At 35.2% G+C, this 25,295-nt stretch overlaps 2 protein-coding genes across 15 annotated transcripts in view; one reads left to right on the top strand and one right to left on the bottom strand.

The window, feature by feature from the left end:
• On the top strand, positions 1-25,254 carry CCDC66 (coiled-coil domain containing 66). Of its 11 annotated transcripts, none has more exons than XR_014571535.1 (20): positions 7-200; positions 1,059-1,123; positions 3,018-3,040; positions 4,082-4,499; positions 5,447-5,582; positions 5,779-5,882; positions 6,875-6,999; positions 7,681-7,803; positions 10,459-10,712; positions 11,091-11,175; positions 12,058-12,219; positions 13,938-14,082; positions 14,550-14,672; positions 16,018-16,481; positions 17,814-17,851; positions 18,148-18,434; positions 18,863-18,990; positions 22,210-22,296; positions 24,442-24,497; positions 24,739-25,254. XR_014571535.1 is itself a non-coding variant. In XM_083795683.1 (19 exons), exons 1-18 carry the CDS (start codon positions 190-192, stop codon positions 22,291-22,293), a joined length of 2,775 nt encoding a protein of 924 aa, XP_083651809.1. In that variant the 5' UTR covers positions 7-189; the 3' UTR covers positions 22,294-22,296; positions 24,739-24,777. The 11 variants fall into 11 exon arrangements, 8 of the variants coding, with proteins under 8 accessions (XP_083651810.1, XP_083651809.1, XP_083651808.1 ...); XR_014571536.1 differs by lacking the exon at positions 24,739-25,254 and adding an exon at positions 22,938-23,132 and having other exon boundaries at positions 8-200; positions 24,442-24,580; XM_083795683.1 differs by lacking the exon at positions 24,442-24,497 and having other exon boundaries at positions 24,739-24,777.
• The window catches only part of TASOR (transcription activation suppressor), a 30,688-nt gene continuing 29,796 nt past the window's right edge, over positions 24,404-25,295 (bottom strand). For all 4 annotated transcript variants that reach the window (XM_083795668.1, XM_083795666.1, XM_083795667.1 and 1 more), the window contains exon 23: positions 24,404-25,164. In XM_083795668.1, the coding sequence (XP_083651794.1) occupies positions 24,602-25,164 (563 nt within the window). In that variant the 3' untranslated portion in view covers positions 24,404-24,601. The remainder of the gene's footprint in view (positions 25,165-25,295) is intronic.

The following is a 25,295-nucleotide window of genomic DNA, read 5'->3' as shown; positions in this document are numbered from 1 at the left end:
CTCCATTCCCCACAAGCCCCGGCTCCGCCGGCCCCCGCAGTGTGCGAGGAGCCCATTGGCTCCGCGGGAAACCTATCGCCTCCCGCCTCCTTACGCGGGGCTGGCAACGGCCGTACACAGAGCGCGGGCGGCCGAGGAGGCACCGAGGCGGCCCCAGGCATCACTCAGGATCACCGGCCCGGCCGCGCCATGAACCTGGGGTAAGGAGCGGGACCCTCCCCACGGCCGCCTGTGGAGACCGCCCCCGCCCGGGACGCTGCTGGCGAGCCCTGGGAGGCCCCGAGCCTCGCCTCGCCCCGTCCCTCAGGGCCCTCGGCCGGCCGGGAGCTCTGCGGGGCTGCCGCACCCCGCTGGCAGCCTCGGGCACCTTCGCCATGTTAATTAGAACGGTGCTCATTAGAAAGCTACGAGCGTTTGGGGTTTTCAATGAAAGGCAGCTTGAGCGTAAGCCCTATTTTGAGCACCCCGAGAATGAATCGGACAGATTTTCTTAATTACGTGGAAGAAGAAAAGGCGTTGGGCACTTTGTGCTCGTAGCGAGGCCTTCCCACTGTTTGTTTTTGTTTGTTTGTTGTGCGTGTTTTTGTTGTTGTTGTTTGCTTTTTGTTTGTTTTCATAAACCTTTATAGTAGCATTTGTTCTACTTAAAACAAATTGTACTATTTTGCATGGAAGCATAATTCAAGACTTTAGAATACAACGCTTTGTAATGAACAGCGCAGGAATTTCACGGAGATTGTGTAGTATTTTTTGTAGAATACAGCATATATACAGTGGCACCTTCACTCTAAAAGACATACCTTGTAACAGGCTAATCCAAACTTTCCAGTATCATTAATAAAAATGTATCCTTTTTGTGACCTGTTTTCTTTGTATTGAAGAACTTCTCACAAACATATAAAGTTGGAGAGTGAAAGTCCACCTTGACCTACAGTAAATACCATGTTATAATGGAGTACAGTTGTCTTTGTTATTAATGTAAAGATCTTAACCATTACCATATTACTTAATAGTTCTGATTTCTCTCCCTCTCTCTCTCTCTCTCTCTCCTTTTGCAGAGATGGACTGAAGCTTGAAACTGAAGTGTTGGATGGAAAGCCTAAGCTAATTTTAGCTTCTTCTGGTATTTTTTCAGTCATTTATCTGAAGTAATTTTTAAAGCCTCTTAAAGTTTAACCTCCAAGCAATATGAACCACAGCTTTATTGAAATATTCAGATTAGGAAGAGTAATTGTACAATGCTATTACTTGGCCCTCTTAACCAACTTGCCACTGGTCTAGGTTGATAGTGAACATCTGAGTAGCCTGTCCACAGGCAAACAACTGGCAAATTGTCTTGACAGTTTACAGCTTGTCTGCCTTCACAAAATGTTAAGTACTATTATATATAGATTGTCATAACTAGAGAATGCCTGCAACTTAGTAGCACCTCATTAACAAGGAAAAAGCAGCTTAGTAACTCCCTGCTTAATTTAGAAATCTATCATACCACGCTTCTGAATTTAAAGTAATTTTAGTATCTGGCAATTGAGGTTTATCATTTTCAATAATTTGTTTATTTAGGCCAGATATCATTGCTACCACACTAGAAAAAACTATCTCATATGTTAATAATTAAACTTTATTAAAATCTAGGTTTTTGATTTATCGAACATAAACATCAAATATATACAAGCATAAAACCACATTTTCTAACTGTTGGCATTCAGGGTACAGGAATTCTCCATTTAATGCCCTCCAAATTATATTCCACTTTTTGCTGTCGAAGGAGACATTATATAAGAGTCAACAAGGAATACATCTACTGGAGACAAAACCTTGCAACACCTCTGGAACAGCAGCGCTACAGCTTTCACTTACCTCAAACTTACCTCGCATCATTTATGGAACATTCACTGACCCTATTCAGAGGTCTCTGAGATAAAGCCTTGCCTTGGACTCTGAGCTAGCCTCAAAGAAGCAGTCTTCTCCAGGAATTAACAAGTTACCTTTACACAGCTCTTCCTTAAATTAAATTGTTTCAGTATTCAAACTGGTGAATGAACCTAGTGAGGAAACACAGTCCCAAAACACTCTTACTATGGAAACTGCAAGATGGTTCACAATTTAATGCGTAGCTCTCCAGGAGAGATTTAGCATACTCCCAAGTTTTAAAATGTTCATCTAAATGGAAGACTATTAATAGGGTGTTTTGCAGACAGTCTGAACAGTTAGTATTCTCCAATGCAAAAAAAATACAGGAGCTACCAGTGCAAAATATATGACAACCACTGTCAGAGCCATGATTGCACAGTGCAGCTGAAGCAGCCTTATCTTCACAGATTTGTTCCACTAAAGTATCATCCCAACTGTTTTCTCTCCCTTTTCCCTTACCCATGTGTACAAGATTTCTCGTGTTGAGTATCACATCCTCTCTATTAATCAATATTATAATATTCTTTATTATTAAGTATTATGTTAAACATAATATTTTTGCAACCACCAGCTCTGTGCAGAATTTGGCTTAAAATACTGAAGAGTATGTATACTTCAGGGCAGCGGTAGGGGGAACAGTGAAGGGTGGTGTGATTATGAAAGTGTTGTTTCTTTAGGCTGTAAGTGATGGAGACATAACATCATGTAGCAGATGGGGATGGATGCATGGACTGTCCTGGAAGAATGGGACACAGAAAGCAAACCAAAAAAGCACAATAAATAAACAATTAAAAATTAGCCATTACCTCTGGGCTCTCTGAGAATGAGTAGCAGGGGAAGATCAGACTGGTACAGTAGTTCTATAGACAACTGAAATATATCTAGACGTTTGTTTTGTTTTCCAACATACTTTTGAAGTGTACATTCTGATTTTTTTTTTTAAAAAGTAAAATAATAGAGGCAGATGTTACAGGGAAAGTACTTGCCCCACCTTACAAAACATCAGATGACTACAATAGTTCCTGAATTTCTTAAGATCTGTTTTTCAGGAGGAAGTTGCTATTAAATACTGCTCTCATATGTTTATGTTTGTTTCCCAAAAGATAAATCAAGGCTTTCAGTGAAGGTAAGTGAAGAAATTACTTTTCAATTACTTCATACATTATACTCTTCAATTTGTTAACAGATGCTTGAAAACACATTTGAAGTGTCTCAGTATTTGTAATCAGTTATGTTTATGAAAATGCATTTCACAGGTTCGTAATAGCTGTAAAAAAGAATCATACAATGTCCCGAGTTGAAATGGACCCACAGGGATCATTGAGTCCAACTCCTGGCTCCACACTGAACCACATAAAAATTAGACCCTATGGCTGGGAGTGTTATCCAGACAGTTCTTGAACTCCAGCAGCTCGGTGCTGTGACCACTGCCCTGGGGAGCCTGTTCAGTGCGTGACCACCCTCTCAGTATAGAACCTTTTCCTGTATCCAATCTGAATTTAAAAAGAGTTCAGCAACAACAACAACATCATCAACACAAGGTTGAATTTTAAGTTATATGACTACTTTTACCTTTGCAAAATGCTTTAGTTTGCCAAACAGGAAGTCATCCAGATTGGGACTTTCAGAAACCCTAAAGGGATTCTGGTAAATATGATCTGAAATGTGTTTTAGTCCCAGTGTAGTTGTATAGGTTGTCCCTGTCTTAGTGAACTGGAATGCAGTGAGCAGGGGAACCAGAGCAAGCCTGTTCCTGTGAGATAAACACAAGTGTATATCAGGAAGCCTGGAAAGGGTAATGTTATTACAGAATGGAAGAGTCAAGACTGAAATAGTAGTGGCTTTTTATGAAGACATATACCTGTTTGAAGCCATGCTTCAGAAATACCAAAGAAGAATGAAGGAATATTTGTGGATTCTTTTAAATGTTATGGTGTATCAAGTAATTTTTCATGTCATCTTTAAATATTCAAATTTAGGTGCTGTATCCTCATTTAAGGTATTCCTAGCACTCAGAGATATTTCACTAGTTTATACGTAGTTTCTATTGATGGAACAGAGAGGAAAAATGACACTTTTACCTGTTGCTTAAATCTTTTTGTTTGTTACTTATGAGAATTTATTTCCTTAGCTTATTTAATATCTGGTCTAACTTTTTTTTAAACAGATGGGCAATAAAGCCAGAGTCCCTAAACAGGCGTTGAGAATAAGGCGTACTAGACATATTCTGAGGTCAACACAGAATGCCTGTATCAAGCAGGAAAACTTAGCAAAACCAAGGAGTGAATCAAGCTTATCAATGACAAAAGGTGAAAAAATGCATGTAACTAAACCTTCCTCAAATGAAGCCACAGCTAAAGATCACTCTTTGATTTTTCAAAGAGATAAGACAAACGGGAAGCCTGATTCAGAGAATCTTGATGTTAAAAAAAGTAAACAGAGACCTCAAAATCCACATATATCAGCTGAAGACCTAGGAAATTTGGTGTGTTTAACACAAGAACAGCTTCAACAGATTTTGATGACTGTAAAAGAAGGAACTAGAAGCATCTTTGAGACTCATAATGAAAAGCACGAAGAAATGGGTAAGATGCATCCTGCTGCAAAAGTACAGTTTCCATACAGATAGTTGAAGTTTGTTTCATGGAAATGGAGCTGAATGTGAAAAGTTTAATTTTGAATTCATAATTTAAGGTTATTTTCATGCTGCAGAGATGTTACTCCAATGCTCTCTGACAAAATACTGTTTGCTACTATAGATATGAAATTGCCTGTTACTGTTTAGGAACCAAACAAGTTAATGCTAACAGTAAAAATTAGGAATTGCTTAATAGTATTCTAATACTTTGCAGAGTAAGAAAGCAAGCAACTGCCAATGTTTTGTGCTGAAATTAAGTATTTTACATTGGGGAAAAAGATACATAGTAGAACGGCACTGTACTATTACCATTATAAGTTTGAAAAAAAACACAGAGTTAGGACTTTATGGTTGTATGAAGAGTTCAGGTATTGCTGTGCATCTCAAGAGCAGCAGTGACATTTTCCTCTGGCCCCAAGATATACATGCATCTTTTTGCCTAGCTGTAATATTACTGTTGAGTATTATTTGTTTTGCAGTCCTTATACTGCCACGTGTGAGAACTATTGTGTATGTTCTTGTATTACATCTTTACTCCTGTTTGTAGACCTATGAAAGAAGTCAGCTCTTGGTCACCACAAACAAGACACATTGAAATTAAGTAATTACAAAAAAGAAATTACTTTTACTAAGTACAAAAATCTGAGCTGTTTGTCAAGTATAAGCATTTATTATAAGTCTAGCATTCTAAAAATACCCTGTAAAGTTTTAACTTACATGCCTTAGACATACAAGCAGAGCTAAAAACAGTTCTATTAAAGAATGTCGAGTTTGCAGGTTTCTTGTTTTTAAAGCAGTAAATGTTGAGAAGTATTTAGTGGGCGCACATGCTTTATTTACTTGTGTGTGGAGATATATATATATATATTTACATGTGTTTGTATCCTTCTACAGCCGCTAATGAGTCATCAGAGGAAAACACAAGCTTTTTGGAAAAGTGTTACAATGAAGTTTCATCTGTTCCAGATGAAGCTAATTCTAACTCGAGCAGGAAACAAGAGTCATATCCGCAACAAGGACAGCAAGTTATGTATGTAAATCTGTGTTATTGTCTACAAAAAAAGTGTCTCCATTAATGATTAATATTGTTAATCTTCTTATTACAGTAAGAATTAACATTCTTAATCACAGTAAGAATATATCTAAAGGTAATTTTAAATACTAATTTAAAAGTTAACAGATAAGCTTTTTTGGTATTATTTTTCTTCTATCCTCCTCTTCTCTAGAAAGGAGTCATGGAAACCAGCTGACATATTTACTACCTTGGGTGAAAGAGAAGGGGAGAAAGCCTTATTAGAATTTAAAAAGACACAATGGAAGAAAGAATTAGGTAATTATAATACAGACTATTTATATTTTATCAGTTTATTATGCTCAAGATGCCAAGAAACCTTGCATTCCTTATGCTTTTATAGATTTACTTGTATCAATGCAATTGCTACAAATTTGGAAGTTATGTACTTTCGTTTGTCTCTAGGAAAGATTGACATTTATGAGTTTCAAAAAAATCTGTATAAAGAAAAACCTGTAACATATTGCAAGAATATTTTGTTCAGAAGCAGGCAAACAAGCACATTTGTTTATACTTCATATTGTAGGAGTTACTGGCTACTGATTTGGTCACATTCTTTCACTCTGTGATAGCCATTATCATTAACAAATGAGTTTGTTTCTTTAAAGGGAAAAGTGTTGCCTTATCTACCATTGTGACTGAATACAAGTTGCAATTTGACCTTGAAATAGTTTGCCGTCTTGCCTTATCCCTAACCAAGGGGAACCTGCAGAAAATTGGGAGTGTTTAACACAGTAAAAAAACTTAATTTGTCACAGGCTTTACATGATTGATATACAGGAGTGTTTTGTTTTCAGCTTGGATGTAGACTATCTAGTTTCAGTTTGATTCTGCACTGTCAGTAGCTTGCATTTAATATTATTAATCCAGTGCAGCTACAGAGTAATCTTATATCATTAGTATAAAAAAATCAATTATCTCAATTTTTATTAATTATTTCTCTTAGTTTTCCCTCTCCTCAGTTATTCTTAAGCCTTCAGTGTTTTGTAGTCTTCTCAGAGATTCCTGTTACCTCCACATCTCTGGGCAGAGACTCAGCAGCCATCCTCTTTAAGAGCAAAATCACATTTAAACTGATAGCTCACACAGTAGTTACTTCATCTTGTAGCCCTTTTTACAATCAAAACTGTAGAGCTTGTAGAGTCGGTGTGCCTTTTTAATTATTTATTTTAATAAATGCATCTACCTGCCTGTAGTAGGAATTCTCACCAAAGTTTTGTGCACTTCCCTCCCCACCCTTCCTCCTGAAGATGAACAAGTAGCACTGAAGAAGAAGCTGAAAGAGACTTTGGAAGGAGAGGTGGGTTGTTTCTGGGCAAAATCTGGCAATGAAAAAACACATACAGAGAAAAGGGAAACAGCTAACCCAGATAAGGTAAAGCTATCAGTAAAAACACTGAAGAGCAAAGTTTCCACTGCACTGTTCCGGAACTGTTCAATTTTTAATTCATACAAGATTTTCTTTTTTGTACGGATCCAGCATTAACTGGAAGCAGAATCAAATTTCAGTGATTAGTTTAAGCTCTCTGAAGTGCTGCCAACTCCCTATATCAAACTTACCTGTTGCTCCGATTTGTAGTTTTACAAATTAGTATATTTATGTCATGAACAACCTGTTTTTGTCTTTCCACGTTGATTACTAACTAAAAGGTATGAATCTTTTCCAGCTCTGTTTTGAGGAATAATCTCAATGGTTATGTAATTATTTGCATTGTTCATTAGCTCTGCTTACAGAATAATAAGCATAGCCTTTTGACTTTTACTCTAACCTGCCTTTCAGAAAGTCAGCTGTCACTCTAAGAATGCTGTGTCAGATAAACACATTCTTAGGGGGACTGCCTCTACAGTGATTGCTTTCAAACAGTATAGGTTTGTATCTGTTGTCAGTTATTACAGTAAAAACGAATGTCTTTTTTGTGGCATACTCAGCATTCCTAGAAAGTGTTATCACCATGCCCCCATAAGAGCTTGTACATAACATGTACACACACACTTATGTACTCAATACATATTAGTAGTTGCTACAAGTAATAGATTGGCGTTTATCTTATTTCAGGAAGCTGTGCCACAGGAACAACCTTCAAAGCATGAGCAACGGAAGAAGTGGCTTGAAGAGCTGGACAAACAGAAGGAAGAAGCTAAGCTACAAAAAATAGAAGAAAAACTGAATTTATCAAAGGTATCTGTGGTTTAGAGGTACTTTTTGGAATAAGAAAAGCTTTTATTTCAACTTTTGTTCTAAGAAATAAGAGATAAAATCTTAGACCTAATGAACTAGTGACAAAGATGTAATTGAATGCAGCACATCCAGTTTTTCAATCATAAACTCAAGAGAGCTGCCCACTTAGCCAGTAGGCATTCCAGTATTTTGGTGGCAGAAAACTGTGTCTAGTTTGATGAGAACAGTGGTATTACCTCCAACTCTTCCCCCCTCCCCCCCATCATAGTGTGAAAGCACCAGGGGCTGGAAGGTTTTGTAGAGACAATAGCCAGACACTGTGCAAAAAGAAACTTCCTGTAGACTACCAAAGAAGATGAGAAAAAAAAACAAGTAAAGTTAAAGACAATCACAATGTGTCACAGTGGTGTTCAGATCTTGTTTCTGGAAATACTACTTCAAGACATACATATGCACACATGTACACATTAATGAAGCTTTTTAAACATTTCTACTCCAAAAAGGATTGAAAAAAGTAGCCCTACCTTTTTTATCCTTCAGTTTTTTCAGGCTGTTGAACATAGGTCTCTTACACTGGATCTCAAAGGAAACTGTGGCCAATATAATTGCTTTGCAGGTCAGATATGTGGAGATCTAATACTATTGGCTGGTTTGGGCAAGATGTCTTACACCCTGTAAGCTCTTTATATGGAAGAAGACTTGTTTCCTTTACTATGTTATTATTTCTATCTTATTACTGATTTTAAGTTCAGTGAAACATTCTCTATTCTTATGCAGACCAATATTGACATGCTTTTCTAAAGTCTCTTGTCTTTTGAAATGAAGAAACATTGTACTATAGCTAGAATCCAGATTTCCAAATTGCTGTGTGTAGCTTTAACCCGGGATCAAACAATCCTCTTGCTATGTATCAGGTATATTCACTATTCTCTGTATTATTAGTGAACAAGAATCCCAATTACCAAAACTTGCCTGATATGAGCATTCATAACCTACAAACTTCTGTATTAAAAGGCTGCAGCTTTTACTTTCAACTAAAGCATTTAATACAGCAATTACACAATCCCTGGACAGAAACTCATCATTCCAATTCCGTACTTCATAATGCTAGAAAAGAGCTTTCCTACCCACCTCCAAAAAAAAAAAAACACCTTCTTGCTAAGGCTGGTCACATACTTACATGTGACACAATTTTTTTTCATTTCCTGAGCTGTTGAAGGAATTGAATTTCCTTTGCAAACTGAGCTTTATATTGTGAAAGCAACACAGCTGTGAAAGGTCCCAGCATCAGCTGCCTCATTTTTTTAATTTGATAGCTGTGCCCTGGGGAGATGGATGTAGTTACTCACCTTACAGTAATCTCACTTCCAGCCCCTTTTGAAAGAAAGCTACATGCACTTAATCTTGTTTTCTTCAACATTTTATTTTTCAGGTCTTGTGTTACACTCTCAACCTTTCTACATATTTCACTACAGATTTACATAAGAATAAAATAGATTTTTTTTAACTGCTCTTGTGTGGTTCCACATCAATGTGTACAAAGGATAGGCAAAACTTAGGAAACAGGAGAAAGAATTATTTGGATTCTTATTATTATTTGGACTAAGAGTTTCTTGTGTCTTTTTTAATAGGTATAAAACTTTTCTTAAAGAGGGTGGCTTTTTGTTCAAGGAAGTGACTCCCAGAAGGCTTTAAGTGGATTATGTTAGTTTCTTTTCTGCAGAATGCAAAATTTGAGGGAGCCGTTCTCCAGTCCTTCCAGAGAAACAAATCTTCTTTTATTGAGAAGAAAAAAACAATCTCAGTACCTACAGCAAAAACAAAGGTCCCTTAGGTAAAAATCTTCTATTAATGAAATATTAAAATATTCAGTTCCCAACGTGGCGCCAAAAAATAAGCTCAGGTAGTACAGAACGGAGACTTAAAAAGCCAATATGTCACCTCTAAAGAAGTTTCAGGTACTTTGCTAGGATTCTTGTGTTTAATTGAAAATGACAGATGGTGTGGGTGGGAAAGAAGGCTTATTTTACAATGGGTCTGTCAAGCTGAAAATAGGAAGTTATAGAGTAACATCTCTGCCCAATGCACAGTAATTCTGCTAGTGTCCAGCATTAAAGCAGAGGTGGTAAATGTGGGCCAGTGTAAAACATGCCACTTGTTCATGTTATCAGGGAGAGAATATATGCACAAAAGGAGAAAAGTATGGCAGAGTGCACAGAGTACTGACATCAAGCAGTTTTGCAGTACTATTTGAAAAAATATGGGATGGAATAGTAATATAAATTGAAAAAGCCGTATCAAAAAGCCTAATTTCATTTTAGCTTACTTTTTTTTTCTTTTACTTTTAATGTCGTTTTGTTTGTTTGTTTTGAACTTTCTGGTTTGTTCGTTTGTTTGTCTTTGCTGTCAATATAATAGAAATACGTTGGTGCTGACCAAGTGTATTGATCAGCAGTGTAATTTCTGATCTGACTTGTACACAACAGAAATAGTTCTAGGAAATTAACTGCTCTGTGTATTGTACTTCCATAACAAAGATTTTCAGATGTTCCTGTTGTACAAAATATGTATTGTCTAACTCTTTTGTTAACCATGCTTTATAGAAACAGTGTAATTGAGCGCATTTCCGTTTTTTGTTGCTTCATATTTATTTAGGCTGAAGAGCATGACAGATGGGCAATGCATTTTGATACTTTAAAGAACTACCTTAATACTAATGCACAACACCCTTTAAATGGAATGTACAAAAAGCAGCCTGAAAGTCTTTGCCTGTCACCTGACCCTAAGGAGCTGACTGCTTTTGTTCACCCTTTTTCACCTGCAGCTTTAGGCAACCTCATGCCCTCAAAGGTGGAAAATGCAGAAAAAGGTGCTAAAAGCAGTGCTTTGGATCACAGTCAGAAAGTCAGGTGAGTGAGCTTTGAAAGGGTAATCATCTTCCCAGCTAACTCATTTCTGTCACCTCCTCAGAAATTAAAAAAAAATACTTGAATAAGATCCTTTAAAGCTGATCATAAGATCTATCTCATCTAGCTTTTGCTTTTTTTCAGAATTACATGTTGTTTCAGCTTTGTAAGACACAAGTGCCTCTGTTGTTCATTAATAAAATTTACTGCAAGCTTACTTTCTTCCTTACTCATTACAATGAATTGTATTAATTAATTAATGCAATGTGATAGCCTCAATATGAAAATATTATTTGAAATCTAACTGAGACTTCTAATTAAGAAAGGCTTTAGGATTTCCTTTTTATGATTAAAAACATATACACATTTCCTTGTTTGTAGTTTCCTTCGTTCAATGACAGCTCTCCTGGATCCTGCACAGATTGAAGAGCGAGACAGACGGCGGCAGAAACAGTTAGAACATCAGGTAGATTTCTGTTTTAAAGTTTAATGACATTTTAATGAGTGGATGAAAGGTAGTTTTGTCATATGAATAAAGCATGATATTTAATAATAGTGAGGCAGTTGACTCTTATGCTTCAAGTCACGTTTACAATTGTTTAACATTATTCCTCTCAGAGTCTACGGTTTTTTAATATCTGTGTGGAGTTGTTTGCATTTCTGTGACAGAATTCTCACCTCAAAAAGACACAACACAGACTTTAGAGCTCTAATAGGTTTTGCGTACATTTTTTTTAGTCTCCACTGTCATCAGGAGGACTGATATTTGCATATACCCCTTCCATGAATTTTAAAATTTTATCTACTGTACTGCCGCCATTCCTATTACTTCTGCTGCACTCTTAACTGAACATACATCTTCATGAAGATGTCTATAGCACAATGTAAATAAATCTTAGTGTAAATGTAATGATTCTGTCTGCTCAAACTGTTATTCTTGCTAGATCAAAGTATATTAGATAAAAATCAGACCACTATTTCTTCACAAGCAATGTACAAAACCATTTTGAAAATATAAAAAGAGACTTTTGTTTATCTTTGAGCATTTTGTCTTCAAACCGCTTTGCTGGGCTGGTAGTTCTAAAAAAAATGGGAAGGCAACTACATATCTTTTGAGAAATTAGAACAAAAGAAGTGTTTGAAATATTTTTTCGTTAGGAATGAACTGTTAGACAGCTATTTTCCCTAGTACTGTCACATAAACTAATAAATTGTCTTGAATAAATTGTCTCTTTTTTAATGCTTCCAAATCCAAATATTATACACATACATGGAAGTATATGAGTAAATAGATTGTAATACCTTCAATTTTATACCTTTTAATTCTACTTTTTTATGATATTACCAGAAAGCAATAATGGCTCAGGTAGAAGAAAAGCGGAAGAAGAAACAACTGGATGAAGAGAAGAGAAAATGGGAAGAACAAGAGGAAGAACAGCGCCTAGCACGAGAAAAAGAACTGATGCAGAAACAGTTTGAAGAAGATATGCTTAAACAAAAACAAAAAGAGGTGGTTTTCTGTATTTTGTTTAGTGCAGATAAATGGAAATTTTTTACTGATTTATCTGTATATACTAAACTTAGATGCTATGAATCTAGAGGGAAGACTATGTTTTGATTATTATAGTATATTACTTTGATATACTATTTTTAAGTACAGTAAAAGATGACAGGATATATTTTGAAACTGTGCAAGGGATTTTGCCACATCTCCATTAACATGACAATAACTGCTCTAAAGCATGAACAAAACTCCTTCAGAGTTTCAAAATGGTAAACAGACTTCTGCCTACCAAATTCAGAGTCTGTAATAATACTATTTTTTGAAGAAAACAGTTCCTCACCTTCAAAATGGTGCTGCCTCCTCATTTTGAAAATTAAAACTACCTGAAATTTCTACATTTGAAACCAAAATTTGTTTCCTCAATAAATATAGTACAATATAGGTTTAAGGCAAGTTTGTTTTTTTGGACAAGGGCCTTTTCAGAAAGATGAATGAAACTGGCAAAAATGCACTTGTAGTTTTAAATAATGTAGAAAGATATATTTTAAACGTAAATTTTAAATAAAAAAAATACCTCAAAGTCTGTGATCCAATTATTGTTGTTGATAAGTTGGTGCTTTTAAGATGCTTCAGTATCATGAACTTTATCTAACTGGATGTGCTTTTACTCTGGATTAAAGAATTTCCAGAATATAATTTGGAAAAGTTGTTTAAAAAGTTGTTGATGTTCTAGAACTTTCACCTCAGTAACTACTGCTGAGCTTTCAAGCTTGTTTCATTTAAAAATTAAACTGAAAGTAACATTTTGACCTTTGGTGTACACAAATTTCACATTTTTATATATTCTTAACCTCTTACAGAAGAATCTGTAGAAGGTTAAAGCCATACTCTTTTCTTTTGGCACAGTAGCAGCTATAAGTGTTAGCAGAATTCTGCGATGTCATATAACAGACTGTTTTCAAAAGCATAGCCTCCTCGAGAACCTGCAGAAATATGGATGCCTGATTGCTCTGCATTTTCTGGAGGGAAAGGTATAGGATCTGCCTGTAGATGCTAGAACAAACTGCTAAAAATTAGGAAAAGTCATATTTCTATGTAATAGCTCAGCTCCTTCCAAACATGTCATGCTCTCAGTTTTGCTTTCACTGGCAAATGCAGTGGAAGGGGGAGTATGAGATGGTAGTATCAGTTTGGATAGGAGTTGTTCCTTGGCCCAGTCGTCTTGAACCCACTGGGTCTAGAAATATAAGCCTCAGATTTAGGGATGTTCTGCCTTTGTTAGGGAGGTTTCTAATCCCTCCCTTTTGTGGAACTAGGAGGAAGGATTCTTATTTTTATTTGGGCTTCTTTTATTTCATTAAACCACATTGATGATAGATAGCTGAAATCAGATGACATTTATGAAAGGATGCATTTATCAGAAAGGAGTTAAATATCCAAATAAGTTTGAGGATCTAGATGCTGGCTTTTTAATGCTTGGATTGAACACCTTTCATCAGCACAGCAGAATGCAGAGCTTCTGATTTTACTATTAAAAAGTTAAATGTTAGGTATTGCATCTACTCAACTAGTTTTTGTTGTTTTTTTTGGTTTTGTTTTAAATGCTTTACTCAAAACAAGAATGTATGTTGACATGATTTCTGTAAACGTTGGGGATTATATGGAGATTAAATAATCCTATTTTATTCTCAAATGATCACATATTTACTTTTTTTTTTCTAAAGGAACTTTTGACTCTTAAAACAAATGAGATCTATCAGACAATGCAGAAAGCTCAAGAATTAGCACTGAGATTAAAACAAGAACAGCGTATTCGAGATTTGGCTCAGAAGGGACATGACATTTCAAAACTTAAGAAGAATCTTGGTGGCAAGTACCAATCTTTTCATATTCAGTTTGCTTGTTCCTGTGGTGTTTGCATGCGAGGTGCTAGTGTTCTTTCTTTGCCAGTCTGCATTTGTAATAAGGTCAGAAATTGCTCCTTTGCCTCAGGAATCAAATTTCATTTCAGTTTATTTAACGAGCCTTCCAAACAAGTGTCGTTAACTAATACTGTGAGTACTGTATTTTAGTATATTACTATTATTATATAACTTCAAATGCTACATTGCATAAAGGAAGAAATATAAGGCTGTCACCAGGAAGGCATATGGAATATTCAGACCTATAAATGGTCAACTTGATTTTCAGTGAAACAGGCAGAGTATTCGGATCTGAATCATAGTTCTCAACCTTTTGCTTTGAGTTCTAAGCCATAATAGTCTGATAACTTGATAGCATAGTTTAAATGGAACATATATTGCTACATTAAAAAAAAATGCCTTGATTCTTTTTAGGTGACACTGAATTTGAAAATTGTAGTACTGACATTTCATATCAAAGTCATAACTTTTCTGATGACATTAGCAGTAATATTGATCGGCAGACTTCTCCTCGGAAAGACACCGCTGTACAGACAGGTACGCAGCCCTTCCACTTAATTACCCTGGTGTACCGAAATACAGGCAGTGGAACAGCATATTGGTGTAACTGAGCAACAGGGCCAAATCACTGTCATTCGGAATGAAATAAAGCTAGCAAGAAATACTTGGACAGACACAGGCATATTATAATATTACCATATATCACTGTATTCTTCTAAATAAACGATATGCCTATATAGTTGTTACCTGCCAATTACAAAGTCAAATCAGCCAGTCTGAAGTATGGTTTTGGCTTAGAGTCATGGTCACAAGCCCTGCAGGACTAAATTTATTAAGGCATTTAGGCATATATTTTAGTACTCTTCAGTGTGAATATTCACAGGCTTATATAACATGCTTTGGTATTAAGCTGGCTGGGTCCTTAATGAATCCTTGAAGATGCTAGCAGAAATACTGTCAATAATCCTGGAATTTGAAAACTAGACTAATTAGAAAATGAAAGGTTATATTCAACCATTTAGTAAAACTTTTTATAATTCCTGCTAAATATCCAGACAAAATTGTGGGTCTATGTAGATGGAATACCTGCCAGTCTTTATCTTGATTATGTATCACACTATTAAAACAAACAAACAAACCAAAAAAGAACTATGATTCTAAGTCTATGATTCTATGAACTTAGTCTACATTTATTCATGTTGTAGGTGAGGCCTCAATGAGCAGATTGAGTGGAAACATATAGTTGCTTTATACCTTGTATTTAGAAAATTATTAACTTCTTAGCACTTGAGAAGAGAAAGCTTTAATTTATTTGTATTTGCATAAAAAAAAATTAATAATTTTGGTTTTGATAATGCTGGTAGAAATTTTACAAGAAATTCAGAACATTTACAAAATAATTAATATTTTTGTATATGCTAATTAGTAAAGAAAGAGGCTGGATTTTTAGTACTTTAAAAATTGAACAAAATATTTCCATTAGAAGACAAAGATTAGGAAAGTAAGTTTCTGACAGTAGCACTATGATTATGACCAAACCATCAGCATTCTAAAATACTAAACAGGAGCTGTATTTTGCTCTTTACCAGTGGGTACCAGGAATAAAACTGAATTTGGCATTTTAAGATAATGTAGTTTCATTTTACTTACATTTTAATTTTGTAGTGACTTGATTTTGTTCTCTAATCTTTTTTTTTCCTCCTTATTGAAATTGCTTGTATTGGTCTTATATTTTTTCTACATCAAAAAGGATAAAAATCATCATAAAACTGTAGCAACTGTTTTTTGAATAAAATCAGTAATGGTAGATAGATGTGCAGACAACATTCAAACAAGTTATTTGAATAGCTTACACTTGAAATTAAAATACATTTTTTTTCAGATGACTGTAATACTTCAGCATGTATTGATTCAACTGAGGGAAGAACTATGTGTTGTGGATCACCTGATATTTCCATAGAATATAAGGAAACCTCCAACAGCAAAAAATATCAGAAAGAAATGCAGTATACAGATGAAAATAAAATTTCAGGACAAGAGAATGGTGGCATCTACAGTGAGCTATACGAACAATATGCAAGAAAAGAAAGACAAGTTAAACCTTCAGAAAAACATACTAAAAGACCTGACTGGAACATAAACAAGCCTGGGAAAAGATATATTCCAGCATCAGAAAGATACCCTAAACAGCTACAAAAACAAAGGGAAGAAAACAAAGTAAGACGGCAAATGGAGCTGCTTCAGTTAGTAGAAAGAAATACCCCTGGGAATCTCTGCCCAAAAAACAGGTCTCCTTCACCTCATGAAGAAATGAACATGAAGAATAAAGGACATAGGATCAGAAAGGTAACTACATTTTCTCTAGCATGAATGATGAGTATTTTTAAGACTTACTTCACTCACTTCTTCTATGTAACTCAAGCTCTGAGAATTTTCACCTACCCTTTGCGTAAAGAACAGTACTACAGCAGTGTTTTGTTTGTTATGATCAGAACATCTTGATTTTTGTCATTTATTGTTATTTCAGTCTGCCAAAGCATGTATTTGATGTAGTTTATAATCATGGTTTCATTATGTAAAAAGGGAGCTGGATTGAAAGCAGTGTGGGGGACAGAATGGTATCACTGACTTGTGCATTTCTGTCCATCGTGTAGTGGTGCCGGTTAATAGATTAGGAGTACCTGTCCAGTTCTTATTTCTGCAAAGAATCTGTGCTACTGAAGACGTACTCTAATGTCATAAAAATGTATACTTAGTGGAGTTGGGTTTTTTTCTTCCCCATTTGCAGTAAGCATGTGTAGCATGTGGCTGGGAAAAAATAATTCTCATATAAAGAAAATACTATTAAATATATTCCTGCCTGCTCTCTCTCTCTCTGTATGTATGTATGTCTATACATAAACACCTACATTTCTCTCACCTGCCAGTAGAAAATATGCTGGTGTTGAAAAGGTGGCCACCTTAATTCTGTTTAGTCATTTGCTTATTATGGCTACATACACATATTTTAGAAGCTGTGGGTATTAAAAAAAAAAGGTTTATGAAATTACATAGCTAGATAGCTGTTCACATAGGTGCCTTTGAAGATTTATTCATCTGTTAAACCAAGTTTGTTGTTTTTTATCAGATTAGTAGTAAATCTTATGATTAATGGCAAATAAGTTTTGCATGTATGTTGTTGAAAGCTAAATTTTCAAAAATTCTTTTCCTGAAAAAAGGGGTAATGTATTTTAAGCAGATTTTTAAGTTAATTAAGCTGTGTATGATACCATAAGAAGCATGGGATACGTTAATACATTTTAATTTAATTAGAAAACTTCTACTGACTGTATATAACAATAAGACCTTTCCTTTAATAATCATTGCCTTGGACTAAACTTTTCAGGTTTATAAGCTTTCCAAGAAAACGTATATGTAGTATATTTTACTTCTCTTAAAGCTATCATAGAAAACTGGAATAAGTCCTTCTAGAATTAGTTTAATTAGAGTCAGATTAATTAGAGTTCATAGATACTACAATTTTCCTTAATACAAGTCTTTGATGATACCCTTCTCCTGAACTCAGATCATGTAGTCCTTTTGGAATTTCAGAACAAACTTGTTTTGAGAAATGAAAGTGTTTAATATAAAAATACGGAGGGTTTTATTTTACTTTTGACTTTCTTGGTTTTCTCCTAGGAAGAACAATTACATAAGAATAATTTGAATGAAGAAAGGTAATGTCAATATTCTGCATTAATGCAAAGTATAAATATATAAATAGTAAAATATGCATGCTTTTCTTTCCTGATTTTTAACTGTTTTAAATAATTTACATGCATCTAGTTTTCTACTATTAAAAAGACATAAGAGAAGACAAAACAAGCTAGTCGTAAATAATAAATAGCTGGTATAAAGGCAGACTAACGGAGCAAAAGTGCAGGCCTCTGAGCGTTTTTGTCTCTACTGTTTAAGAAACTTTATCATGTTACTTTTGTGTTTTTTATATGTTAACTGAAATTGTTTCATACAGGTCTGACTCACCACCTGTTCCAGCAGTTAAGAACAGGTTACACCAAGTACAACAAAAACAGACACATACTTCTCATTTCCTGGTGCACAACAACAATAGTAGAAGAGAGAAAAATATCAAGACAGATGCACAGCAGAGGAGCTCCCCTCCCCTAGTTACAGAAGCTGGAAGACCTCCGTCTTCACAGTTTATTCCGTATGTTCGAACAAATGAAGTGTATTATCTTTATCCAGAAGCACCAGTGACTAGACCTTCAACACATGACCCACAATATCAACAGTTTAATGGTACTGAAATGTATTATGATCTGATTCATGTAGAAAAGATGTTGCAGTGATTTAGTTCAAAGTGCTACATTTTGTTCAATTTGGTATCTGTTTTTACTGAATTCTGCTGTAACCCATGTTTGTCAGAGCACTGTACAGAAAGCCTATGCAACCAAATTTATACTTTCTATTAAAAAAAAAAAAGCAACAACATTTTTAATTCTTTTATCTGTCCTTTTCTGTTTATCTTTACTGAACGACAATTGCACTTCTCTGGCATTATTACATACAGATTTTGGTCTTAGGAACCTAAGTTGTATTTGACTTAAAGTGATCACAATCTAATAGCAACCAAAACCTGATTTTCACAAGCTGTGAAAATCTACTACAAAATTAGAATAAAATTTATAGTAGTATTGTTAACTGATTTGATATGTATTTATTTTTAGATTCTTACCCAACACCACGACAGATTTTTAGCTGTGATCACACTAGAGATCCTCTTCTAAATCCTGATGGAGTTAAAATCAGAGAGAGACAACAAGCAATTCTCAAGGGACTGTCAGAATTACGCCAGGTAAGCAAATAGTCATTGGATAAACATGTATGTCTACACACTGAAGTCAAAATGAACATTGCAAACTATTACATAGTCGTGTCAGTCTTTAATTCATTTTTTTCCATCATATAAGTTTTAGGCCTTAAGCTCTACCTTTCCTCATTAATTTTGCTTTAGTAAATGCATTACTTCCATCCTTGGACTCTTCTTAAGGACTACGAACGTCCTTAGATTTACTATGATAAGGTGGAATACCTGAGAAAACTTGAAAACAAGAGGAATGACTTTATTACTGTCCAGGTATTGATATAGGATTACCTATAGTAAAAATGTTTCAATATCAAGGGGAAAAAAAAGAACAGTATTTTAACAGAACACCCGAACCTTTGTTATATGACTGGTAAGCCAGTCATGCCAGAGGTATGTAGATGGCACAGACAGTTAGAGGGGTGGTAATCAAGTATCAGGCCTGGAAAAATATTCCAATCTGTAAATATGATGTGTGAAAATCCTTATAAAATCTTTCCAAGATAGCTATTCTTTTGCTAATGTCTAAAATTCTGGATTTGTCAATCAGCCAGGTGTTGTGAGTGAAAAGAAAAATGTAATTTGGTGGAATAACACACCCAAGAGCTACCAGAGGCAAAAGTCTGTCTATGTTTGTATACATTGTTCAATTTGTAGTAAGTCACTGGTAACAATTAGGTCTTCAGGATTGCCCAAGGGATTTTGAACAAGGCAAGAGTGTCTTTAAGGATGCACACATTGCAGTAAATTAAAGCACAAAGGCTATAGCTGGGTTATAGCTGGTAACTGTGAAGTTACGTATTTTTCTGTTTGGAGTCAGAATACCAAAAAAAAGATACTGTCGAGCTTTAAGTTATTAAAACATGAGTGAATTTGATAACTCCACCTGCTAGCAATGAACTGTGGTCCACAGTAGGTTCAAACCTCAGGCCTGGACAATCACAGGAACAGTTTTCTTTCATACTTCTAAATGGCCTGATTGAGGACTGCAAGACAAAAAAGAAAATTTTCCTTTAGGTTTGCAATTCTTCTTTGAGGACTATTAAAGATATGTGTGTATTGGTATCATCCTTTTTTTTGAATGACTCCATAGTGATATTAGTGACTTTATTATTAGATAAAGTACTTTTAGAATAATTATATATAGCTAAAAAGTAAATAAATGTATAAGAAAAACATAAAGTATGCAAATAGCAGTGCTATTCATTTTCCTTTAGATTAAAGGAGAAAATTGTGTAAACAATCCAAATGAAAGAAGGAAACTCTGACAGACTTAAGTACAATAGAGTACCATTAGTTAGCTCCTGGTCTGCTTTAGAAAAACACACATGTGTACCTAGTGCTTCAGTAGCAAGTCAATCCCTTGCACAAATGAGAGGTCAGCCACGACATACTTAACCTGTAATTTTAGAAAAGAAAAGATGTGACACAAGAACACTGAAAGGTTGTCAGTTTCTCATGACTTCCAGGTAGATTTGCCTAGATAGATGACTTTCTTCATGACTAGAACAGGTCTTTCCCAATGCCCATTAATATTTTTGTTAAATAGCCACAACTTCCAAGTGTTTTGTATTCAGGCTTCATTTGCCAATGGTATTTCAGTTAAGAATGAAGCTGTTGTCTTCAAAGCACAATTTGAACTTTGTGCTTGCTGAGGTGAACAAAAGCCATGAATATTTAACAAGGTTTAAAGCGGTAATATCAGTGTTGGCAAATGTAGGAGACACAGGCTTGGGAACATTTTTGCTGCACAGTGAGTGTTCAGGCCCTAACAGTATCTAAAAAGTAACATTAAGGGTAGTCTTTCAGTGAAGGTTGGGTCTCGAAAAGAGTTAAAGTTTTTTAAGTTCTTTTTAAAATAACCTAGCAGCCACATTTAGGACACTACCTGTTGAACTGAGGTGCTCTATCTGTTTTGCGTTGGTTATTTCATTGAGAAAGACTGAATAGCGCAATATTTTGTATGAAATATAAGTAAGACAAAGAGCAGAGTTTCGTTTTTCTATTTCAGGAGATAATCTAGTCTTGTTTTTTAAAATGATAATATACACAATTTTATGTATATATATATATCCAATTAATAGTTTCAGAATATATATATATATATTTACAACATATTTGGCCAGTCTTTAGCCTTTAAAACCCATACAGAGTATATAGGAAAATATGATCAGGATGTTTCAGTAACAGTGTAGCTGAACTCACTGGACCCTGGATACACCAGTGAAAAATGAAGGGCCATGAGGGCCCTCCTCTGCCCAGGAGAGGGTGAGTCTGTAGTTGCTTTTGTTACAGCTCAGCAAGTCTCCCTTTGTCTTAGTTGCTCAGTGAAGTCTTCTGTATTTCAGGCGATGGCAGTAATAAGAATTATCGGCAGACTTTAGTTTTCTTGCTTAAATCAAAGTAGGCGGTGGAATAAGCCTGAGTTTCTTCATCCAGCAAAGTGGACTAAGTATTTGTGAAGAAAAGTGGAGAGTCAACACTGTGGTCTCTTTTTTAAAAGACAAGAACAACAAAACAGTTACAGTCAGTACATACCAGAGCATCTTATTTTACTAGGCCAATAAAAACATAATAAAAATACTTGCTAGCAGGTTGTAGCCTGTAATGGCTAACTGACTAAAAAGTAAAAAGACTATTTCAAATTTATGACTGTACCTGACACATCTGTCATGTATTACTTAAGCACATAGCCAAGGATACAATCCTAAGGGTTTTTGTTACAGGTTTTCTCCATTTTCTAGTACCAGAGCAGGAACCTTTTACATTTGAGCATAAATATGCACATCCTCATACTTCTGTCACTGTTCTAGGTCAAAAGGTAACACTCTCCTTTGTCTTAGAGAATAATTAATGCTAACACTACAAGCTGGTACCCATCAAGTTTTGGGGTTTGGCTTCATAAAAGAACATGCTAGAATACTACAAATATAGTGATGGCGCACAAGACAGTAAGTTAATACAATGAAAATGCCATGTCTCTGCTGCGTAGGCATCCCTGGAAACATTAGGATAGGCTACCACTTCAGTCACACTTCAGCACGTCTTTTGCATGAATCAGGAAAGTCTGAGTTCCCTCCCTCATGAATGCGTTATGTTGTACTGCTTTAAGTTGTGTATTTAAAAAGCATTGCACCTCACTGGCACATTTATTAGTTCAGACTGCCTAAGGCAGGCAGAGCATTCACGTTTATATTCCATTTATTTCAGGGCCTCCTACAGAAGCAAAAGGAGTTGGAGTCTGGACTAATTCCCACCATAACTCAGGAAGAGAATTTTATTTCACCCTTTTAAAAGGTACATGTAACTGTACTGAGTTCTTAAAAATGTAAAGGCAGAGCACGTTGCTAATGTAATTAATTGTGAACCATTTTATTATGCAAATTTTGATAGGATTACAGGGTTATGTTGCTTTTCAGATTGAAGATACATTAAACTAATGATGGTATTTAGAATGGTCCTCATACTACATGAAGACATGTCCGTTTAATATAAACCACCAAGACTGTACAAAAATGGATGTGTATGGTACTGAGTTTATGCATTTTTTGATAAATAAAAAGATTAAAGAATGATTCTGAATGGCTTTGGGACTGGGTAGGTATTTTTAACTACATAAAACTGCTTGTACTTACTCAGACAGGTTTTAGGCTTAGACAAATTAATGGTATATTAACTTAATCTCAGATTTTAACACCACAGCAATGTTGACTGTAACATGCACACATACCTCCCATTAAAACAGGATAGCAGCAGTTAATATTGTAATGGCTGAGTCCAAAATAACAGAGTTCAGTTTAAGGAAGTCAACTTATAAGTAAAGTCTGAACAGGACAGCATTCAATGCTTCCAGCCAGAATAAGAGCAAATGCATTTAAAATACATATTTTAGCATTCAAGAGAAAGGATAGTTTGGAGTAAAACTGTTTTTCTTCTAGATCTCTGCAGAAGATGCCTAACCTGAGTTAATTTTAGTTGATATGCAGTAAAAACCACTGGACCTCCAACCCAAGATTCCTTCTAGGAACAACTGTTTTTAGAAATAACCTGACTATGAAGGTACCTTACAGCAGTAGCTGAGGGAATAAATGTGCGCTCTTTCCTCTCCCTTTGTATGCCAAGTCATGTAATAGGTGAGAATCTACAGTTGACATTATACTTGGTAGAACAGTTTTTCCACAAAATTCATTAACAGTTTATTGGTACAAGGGAGGTTTTTTGATAGATTACTTGCCTGGTAAGATAACTGCTAAACTACTTTGGTCATGGTTTGTTCCTAATTTAAATAAGTGAATCAAACAATTAATAGAAGGGAAGATATTCAACTTCAGGGAAAAGTGTACTTCTTTTTGTTAATCTACCATTTTTAACGAATTGTAATTGTCCCAGCTAACTTTGTGAGTTTACAGTCATGTAGTTTCAAACACTAATAATCCAGTACCAAACCACACATCCTATATAAAAGCACTAATACCAAATTACAAACAGGAAGAAAAAAAAGACTGTGGCCAACTTGAAAACAAGAACAGTAAACGTAAGAGTCAGGGTATTAGCGTATGTAAAGACATCAATGTAACTAAACAGGTAATTCTGAGACACCACAGCTATTTTACTATCGGCTACTGTTCTCCAGAAGCCTTTGAGTCAGAAAATGCTGCATGACATGAGTCAATTACAGAATCGCTATAGAAAATGCAAGGTTAACTTAGCACATGGAAAACTAAAAAGGACAGCATTAAGAAACAGACAGCACTCCATGTTTATGACAATATTAGTTTTAAAAAGTAGAAAAGCACAGTGATCACTGCTGAAGTGTGAGAGAAGCGAGGATTTTCCAGTGCGAAGCTGAACTGCCACCATCATTAAGACTAGCTTTGTTCTTCTCGTTACTCTAGAACTACAATGGGAAATAAAAGTTGTAAGATCATTCTTATGTTGTTCTAATAAGCACGCAGCATCAAAATTAGACAAAGATAATTGCTAGTTATGAAATAAAATTTGGGTACTTTTTTGTGTACTTTGAAAACAGTATAAAAACCACAGACAATGCAATGTGTTAGCAAGTCCCTTGTGCATTAAGAGTTTATTTTATTTTGTAATGGAACTGCACCATTAATCTAATTGAGGTATTTTGCCAAAATCCAGTCATTAAAATAACTACGCTGCCTTATAGCTATGTAAAAACATTTGTACAAAATTGTGTCAAATAAATACATAAGTGTTGATATTTATGTAAAGAAAAGTGATTTGGATACTCTTACAGTTAAAAAAACTTGCCGTTTCACATATTTTAGGCAAACATTCAGTTTTACATTAAAACAGACTTCAAACTGAAGCCTATGTACAAGTCAAATACAAATGTAGAAACTTAAAAGTGCCAACAAACAAGATAATTCAAGTACAATAAATGTTAAAAATATATATATTTATTTCAATTTTCAGATGCTTCCAACAGGTACAGGCCATCATGGTTTAAATAAGACAAGAAAACATTTAAGGTAAAGGACAAGAAACATTTTGTTGCAGAATAAAATAGAAATTGTTAATCCACCATTCTAGAAACAGAAAAGTCCACAGCAACTTATAAAAAAGACTTACAAGTTTATTTCTGTTTTGAATATGGCCTGGAAGAATCACAATTTATATCCCAGCCACCAGGCGATGATGACATTTCTGTATCCATGCTCTGACTGTAAGCAGATAGAAAATAATTGCCCCCTTCTTGGTTTTGATTTGCAGAGATCGGATATGTTGTTCCCAGAAAAGTCTGATGAGTGAGTACATTAAACTGACTGAATTGATGGGACATGTTTAATTGTCTGCTGTAAACTTGGAAGTTATTAAAAGGAGCTTGTTCAACTGAGTTCTGTTTTTCTCCTTCAGCAGAACACGTTGTAGAAACTGGAGTAATTGGCTGTATCTCTTCCAAGTCAGTTTTAGAAGTCTTTTCCATCAAACCAACTTGTGCTTCAGGAGATAACTCTGTAGCTGATACACAGCTTTCTTTTGTATCTACTCCATGTGAGCCCTTGGCCTCTGTCTGCAAAGCTTCCAAGCGACATGTATCATACTTAGAGGCATCATTGCAGATTTCTATTTGTGATGCTTCATCCCCTGAATCCAGAGACATGTCCTCCTCATCCTTTTCATCGTTTTCTACAAGAACTACATTAAAAAAAAAAAAAAAAGAAAGTCCTATTCTATTGAAATACAAACTTTTGTTAGAAAAGCTATACACTACTCACAGAGTGTTATGCTTCAGGTCTGTAAGTCCATTATCACTTAAGTCTTGGTCT

The sequence above is a fragment of the Anser anser genome, assembly GCF_964211835.1.
Source record: "Anser anser genome assembly, chromosome: 12".
In the NCBI taxonomy this organism is placed as follows: domain Eukaryota; kingdom Metazoa; phylum Chordata; class Aves; order Anseriformes; family Anatidae; genus Anser; species Anser anser.
Note: the sequence above shows the minus strand (reverse complement) of the source record. Positions and strands in the feature narration are given on the sequence as shown.

Excerpts from the sequence above, each read along its gene's own strand:
- CCDC66 (XM_083795683.1), top strand. Across the intron at positions 18,435-18,862 it reads ACAATATCAACAGTTTAATG|ATTCTTACCCAACACCACGA; the intron begins GTACTGAAATGT and ends ATTTATTTTTAG. Across the intron at positions 18,991-22,209 it reads GACTGTCAGAATTACGCCAG|GGCCTCCTACAGAAGCAAAA; the intron begins GTAAGCAAATAG and ends CATTTATTTCAG.